Here is a 7,047-nt window from a genome sequence, read left to right on the forward strand (position 1 = left end):
CTTTGACGGGACGAGTGGAATGAGGAGCAATCAGCCTCGTTGTGTCGACTGAGGAGCTCCTTAAGTGAGAAGTAGCGGCTCCAATGTCTGAGAAACTGACGACGGCCGGGAGAGTGGTGTGCTTACCGCGTGCCTCTCTTTACCGCATCCGAATGACGGCATTGACAGAGGATGACACGTCGGCCGGTCGGTACCAAATAACCCGTCAGTGTCAGTACACGGAACTGGATTCGTAACCATGGATTCGGATAGTTCCTACAATTCCGATACTGGTCTTGTTCAGAAAGAGATCCGGACTTCTGCTGCTCTATTCACAACGCATCACAATTTATTCATAGACTACTTCCCGCAGCAATTGACAGGATGCTTCAGTGAATGTCGAGTGTTAGCGCAATTTCAGATGCAGTATGTCCTATGCGACAATACCTATTCTGATAACAAGCTAGAGCTATCGTTAGTCAATATTCGTAGAACCAGAACAGAAAACTACAAGTGTAAATCAAATGACAGAGCCATATCCAACCTCAGATACCATGATATCGTGTTACTAGGAGCTTCATTTACTACAGTAGCGAAGCGCGCCTCCTTTCTAAAGCAGCTCCACAGAGGTTATAGCTCTCCTAACGCTTGGAACGTAGCTTTTTTTTAAAAAAAATCTTCCACTGTTAGTACAATGATTGCTAATATTCCTGATCACGGGGTGGCCCATGGTTGTGTAACCAGCCTTCTACAATAAAACACCACTTGCATTTATGGTAGGTTTGCTGCCCAGAGCAACCTACCGCCCTCTGTAAGTATAGTTTCTACACATTCCTGTATCACTCGTACCCCGTGCGCTGCACAACTCTCTTTGGTGCGAAAGAAAACAGACTAAGCTATAATCCTACAACGTTCATCATTTTCGCATTATGAGAGACGGGATTCTTACTGTATTAAACTTAGGCGAAGCCTTTAGAAACATTATTATTATCAATAAGTTATGGTAAAGAAAAGTATTTAAGCAAGTCGTGGAGAGGGCAAACATTTACATAATACGCTATACTACAAGTTATCTCACTAGAGGCCGCGTTCTCCGCTGGTGCCTCTGCACGAGATCAGATGTTGCCGGTTTGGGGCACTGGTAACGTCTCTACTTACAATTCCGAACAGACATCTGCGTCGGAGGCAAGGCCGGTTTGAGGCCCAAGCCACCCGAGCCACCGCTTGGGGCGACAAGCGGAGATGGGCGCCCGAGGTACTCAACTACAAGATTTGTATGCGGTGCGTACCACAATTACTAGTGAACACTGACACGGGTGGAAGTGTAGAAGGAGAAAGGGAGGAGGTGGGCGCCAAATGATGACTCGATTGAATAAAAAAATGTTCTCGAACCGGCCCTGGTCTGAGCACACTTTCATGCAAAATTCTATACTTCACATCGTCTTGTCGTTAGCTGATTATTTCTCTTCAGTCGGTGTTAAGGGGACCTGGACGTGAAAATTACTGAAAAATAGAAAAAAAAATTATCTTCATCTGAAAGACAAATTTCTACCGTTTCCGAAAATGTGTGCATTATCAACTTTCAAATTGTTTATTTGTTCTTAAACGCTCTTTGAGCAAAAGCCTGTACAGCAGCCACGTCCCCTTTCAGTTCACTGTCGCACTGCCACAGTCTTGCAAACAGTTAAGTCAATACACAGGAATTGCTGATACAAAATTATTTATCAGATCTCTACAAGACCACACACAGAATCATAATAAGAGTTTCAACAGTTGTGGGTGGCAACAAGTACCAAAAACAGTGTTTGTTGGAAGGACGGTACTCAAAATTGGTGTGATGGATGCTGTCATCTGTTTCAATGATGCTGCAATTAGCAGAACAAAAATAACGTACAAATTGGTCATCTAACCAGGAAATAATATGATAGTTCCTCCGACTGCCAAAGATCGTCAGCGAGTAGTTGAAGCTGAAAGGCTGCGGAGGCCACTGCTGAAGAGTTCAGAGTAAGGAAAGGACTCCTGAAAAAGTGTAGGGGATAAAGATACAGCTAGCCAGCAAGAATATGCTGCTGGAATGTTCTGAAAGAGGCATTTGGTGAGTCAAAAGTACTGTGAAATGTCTTTCCTCATTTTCTCGAAACTACATTTTCCGAACTTTAGGTACATATATCTTCACTATGGTTTCAGCTATGTTCACCAAATTTCTCCCAAGTGAAGAATGGTATAGTCTCATTGCAAGTCTCATTGCAGAAAATTTCTGTGTTTGTCATTCTGCATATAATTTTAGCGGTAATTTCTGAGCAAAATAATTATGTGGTGTAATAAAGATTTTTGTGTTTCCTTAGGTGCACTACAAACTACAAAACGAGAGGCATAATGTGTTCCTATGAATGTTGACAGCAGCCTGCCACAGTATGAATGCTGTTAGACTGATGATGCACCAGAAAATAGTACCAGAAATGAAACGAGTGTTAGAAAACCATTTATTAGAGGAAATGTTGTAATTCTTGAACTATAACTGACAATTTAGTAAATTTTCTTGTACAGCTTCAGTTAATGTCATTCAGTGTTGGTACAAAACCGCAGCTTACTCCGCATTTCGGGTCACGGGTAACGCGCACCGAAAGCGAAGCATAAAAACACAGGCCGTTCACGTCCACGTCCCCTTAAGTTAAGCGGTCGATTCACATTTGACGAATCGGAACGGAACTTCACAATGCATTTCAAATGACGAAATTCACAGAGGCTGTTAACGCAACGGAACGGCACAGGACGTCAGCGTCAAGGTTTCTCGGGAAGTATAGACTTACAGAAGCGTTTTTGGGGCCTATCCGGCCGCTGTGGCCGAGCGATTCTAGGCGCTTCAGTCCGAAACCACGTGGCTGCTACGGTCGCAGGTTCGAATCCTGCCTCGCGTACGGATGTGTGTGATGTCCTTAGGTTAGTTAGGTTTAAGTAGTTCTAAGTCTAGGCGACTGATGACCTCTGATGTTAAGTCCCATAGTGCTTGGAGCCATTTTTTTGATCAATAAAGTTTACCTTTACTAGTTCCTTAACTCTGATCCTATATTCCGAATTTTTGTATCACGAATGGTATCTCACTACCTCACTTTCACCGATCAGTGCTGGGCTGGGCGAAGTGACGTTGTACTGACGTTCCGTCTAGTGCAGACACAGCACCATTTGCGGTGCCATCGCCTGCCTTTCTGTTCCATGCACGTTTAGTACTTTATTTTTAATTTATTGACTTGCACGACGTTCCCATTGAGGCATCTCAACAGCGTACTGTCATTTCTGACGATACGAACGTAAGGATAATACTACACTAAATCCCCGAACGTAGAAAAATCCCCTCCAAGGCTGGTAATCGAACCCGGGGCCCTTAGGTTAGGAATCCACAGTGCTGACCGTGCAGCTACCGAGGCGGACTTGCACGTTTAGTATGAGTCTTCCTTAAACAGTTACGTGAGACATTTGCGTACACTCAAACTGTCCATTGGTGATCTCATTTTATGGTACCACTTCACCCTATCTATCTCAAAACTTTTTTTTATCTCGAAGTACATGTAAATGGATGTGATTCGTAAGTGAGTCTCAGTTTTATAAACGATCATGCACTTTTTATCATTTCAGTTGTCGGAAACGGATGACTTGGAGCCAGAAAACGATCCTGCCGAGAAGACTGACAACGAATCCTCCCAGAAATGGAGTTCTTTAATGGTCACCATTGGAATTATCGCCGTCACTCTATTCAAAACAAAAGTGTTTGGTTTTCTCAGATAGGATCCCAAGTACTAACCACGTAGCTTTGAAATTGCACATACTATTGACTGATGTCGATCTCAAAATTATTTATGGACTAGAAATTCCCAAATTATGTACCGTATAAAATATCACACAAAAGTTGTAAATGTATTACACAATTAACGAACTGTATATAGAAGTTGTTTAGTACAAATCATTTTGTAATAAAAGATTTCTCTTAGCTTACAGAGCATTCTCAAGATGAACTGAACATGAAGACCAATTGAAAAGCTTTATGCTGTGTCCAATAGGAATGACATACTGTGATTCTTCTGGTAAGCATCTAGGGGCTGATTTTACAGCATCGTTCCACAAAAGGCTACTCTGATTACATTAAATTCTTGTCATTTTATTTGCAGTGAGAAACACGTTGTTGCTCATGCTTGAAAATGCATAACTTGCCGATAGTTAAATTGGTTCTCATTAGCGATTTTTTAAAGAATGAAATAGGTGGCCTCAAACAGTACACGATAGAAAGTACTTTCAAAATGAGGATCATACCAAGTTACAGCAGATAACAGGGCTTCAGTTAACAACTTGCACGCCGGCCGATGTGACCCAGCGGTTCTAGGCGCTTCAGTCCGGAACTGCGCAGCTGCTACGGTCGCAGGTTCGAATCCTGCCTCGTGCATGGATGTGTGTGATGTCCTTAGTTAGGTTTAAGTAGTTCTAAGTCTAGGGGACTCAGATGTTAAGTCCCATAGTGCTTAGAGCCATTTGAATCACTTTGAACACCTTGCACTCTCCGGCAATTTAAGCTCTGTGTCAGACAGCTTCGCTGATTTGAACGGTAATGGGTCTGCAACACAGAAAATAGCACAGAACAAAACAATTAGAAAAATAAAGAGTAGATGTGGACTGTTGTTTCAGGGAAAAAATACGTTACTGGTTTAACATAATACAGACAGGGATACGGGCTGTATTTCTGCATCTGATTACATACTTCCCAAGCTACTGTGCAGTGAACAGCAGGAGGTGCTTACAGACAGTACCGTTTCTTCTCATCATTTTCCAGTCGTATATGTGTAGGAAGAGCTGTGACCAGCTGTATTCTCATGCAAACGTCTTTTTCTTTGTCTTTTACAATAAAATGAATATCCTATTTTGTGCATTTTAGTGCGCCCTCTCGACGTTAAAGACGAACCAATTCGAGCGAGTTTGATAAAGCAAATTTATCTGGCATTTCTAAGGAACCATTCCCACGCTATACCGAAAGCGACTAAAGTCTAAATCAATCTGCTCGGATAATTATTTAATAATGGTTCCATATACGTCGACATCTGCACTCCGAAAGCTTATTTATGGTGCGTGGCGAAGGGTATTTTAGATATCATTGTCACTTCCTCCCATCCCTGCTCGAGTAGTGAATGAAAAGAAAGACTGCTGATAATACTTCGTATGTGATCGAATCTCTCTAACGTTATTCCATAGTCCTTTCTAGAGATATACGGAGGAAGAAAAAAGTATACTGAATGACTCTTTCAGCCGGCCGCGGTGGCCAAGCGGTTCTAGGTGCGGTAGTCCGGAATCGCGCGACCGCTACGGTCGCAGGTTCGAATCCTGCCTCGGGCATGGATGTGTGTGATGTCCTTAGGTTAGTTAGGTTTAAGTAGTTCTAAGTCTTATGGGACTGATGACCTCAGATGTTAAGTCCCATAGTGCTCAGAGTCATTTGAACCATTTGACTCTTTCAGAACCGTATACTATCTGATTAAAAGTATCCGGACTCCCTTATGTAATGTGGAATCGACCACTAGATGATACGATGGGCGGACCAGTCAGTATAAAATTAGTCGGGGAGTATTGGGTTGTCAGTAGAGAAGCAGTAACAGCAGAATGGGTCGGTCAGGAGAGGTCACTGACTATGAACGTGGAGTAGGCATCGAATGTCCCCTGAGTAGCAAATCCATCAGCGACATTTCAACCCTTCTAAACATGCCCATGTCGGCTGTTGGTGATATATGATTGTGAACTGGATATGCGAAGGAACCTCGAAAGCTAAACCAAGATCAGGCAGACCTCGTGTATTGACGGACAGCGAAAATCGAGCATTCTGGAGGACGGTTGCAGAAAGCCGCATAAAATCAGAGGAAGGAATAACTTGTGATTTCCAAAATGCTACTAGCAGTCAAGCTAACACAATGACTGTGCGTAGATAGGTAAGAAGAATGGGACACAGTGGTCAAGCAGACCCTCGTAAGGCATACGTTTATGTAGTCAGTACTGCGGGACAATTGAATTGGTGTAAAGAGAGACGCCACTCGGCAGTGGATAATTGGAAATTAATGTTTGGAAGTGATTAATCACGCTATACCCTGTGACAATCCAAAAGGAGGATTTGGGATTGACGAACGTCGTGAGAACGTTACCTGTCATAGTGTGTAGTGCCAACAGTGAAGAACGGAGGAGATGGTCTTATAGAGTATGGGGGCGTTTTTGTGATTAGGGTGTGGTCCCCTCATTGCTCCTAATAAAACACAAAATGTGGAAGGATCTGAACAAATTTCACAGCGCTGTGAACTGTTGTGTACAGCAGGGGAACAGTTCAGAGACTATGACTGCAGAATCGATCACCGTGTCGTAACGCATCATCTGTGAAGCCATGGCTTGTAGACAGTAACATTCCCGAATGGACTGTCCTCCTCAGAGACTTTCAATCTGAGTCTGATGGAACATCTTTGGGATGAGTTAGAACGTTGACATCGCTCCATTTCACAGTGTCCAACATCACTACCTTCTCTGGTTTCGGCCCTTTGATTAAGAATGGATTGCCATCCTTAAAAGACAGTCAGAAAACTCACTAAAAGTGTCGCTAGCAGAGTTCAATCTGTCATAAATACGTATATTAATGTCCACTAGTGGGTGTCCAAAGACTTTTGATCAGATAGTGTACGGTCTCAAAATTTTAACAGCTAACCACACTTTGAATCACAATGCTTCTCTTTCAACGTCTGCCACTGTAGTTCAGTGATCATCTCTGTGAGACTACTGTGCTCACCAAAAAAAACCTGTGACGAATCGGGCTGCTCTTCTTTGGCATTTCTCCATTTCACCTATCAATCTCATGTGGTAAGTGTCTTTGACTGTCGAGTAATACTCAGGTTTCCATCGAACGATGGTTTTGTAAGCTACCTTCTTCGTGAGTGGATTACACTACCCAAAGATTCTTCATGTGAACTTTTCAGTCTGGCATCCCTCTTTCCTACAATTAGTTTTATGTAGTCTTATCGCACCTCCCTCCTTAACAGCTGTGCGTGTTAAAGC

The 7,047-nt window shown here is 42.9% G+C and overlaps 1 protein-coding gene across 1 annotated transcript in view; it reads left to right on the plus strand.

The window, feature by feature from the left end:
- LOC124722495 (inversin-like) overlaps nucleotides 1-3,969 on the plus strand; it is a 117,722-nt gene extending 113,753 nt beyond the window's left edge. The window contains exon 9 of the mRNA XM_047247649.1: nucleotides 3,613-3,969. Within this exon, the coding sequence (XP_047103605.1) occupies nucleotides 3,613-3,762 (150 nt within the window). The 3' untranslated portion in view covers nucleotides 3,763-3,969. The remainder of the gene's footprint in view (nucleotides 1-3,612) is intronic.
- The last annotated feature ends 3,078 nt before the right edge of the window (nucleotides 3,970-7,047 follow it).

The sequence above is a fragment of the Schistocerca piceifrons genome, chromosome X (genome assembly GCF_021461385.2).
Source record: "Schistocerca piceifrons isolate TAMUIC-IGC-003096 chromosome X, iqSchPice1.1, whole genome shotgun sequence".
Lineage (NCBI taxonomy): Eukaryota > Metazoa > Arthropoda > Insecta > Orthoptera > Acrididae > Schistocerca > Schistocerca piceifrons.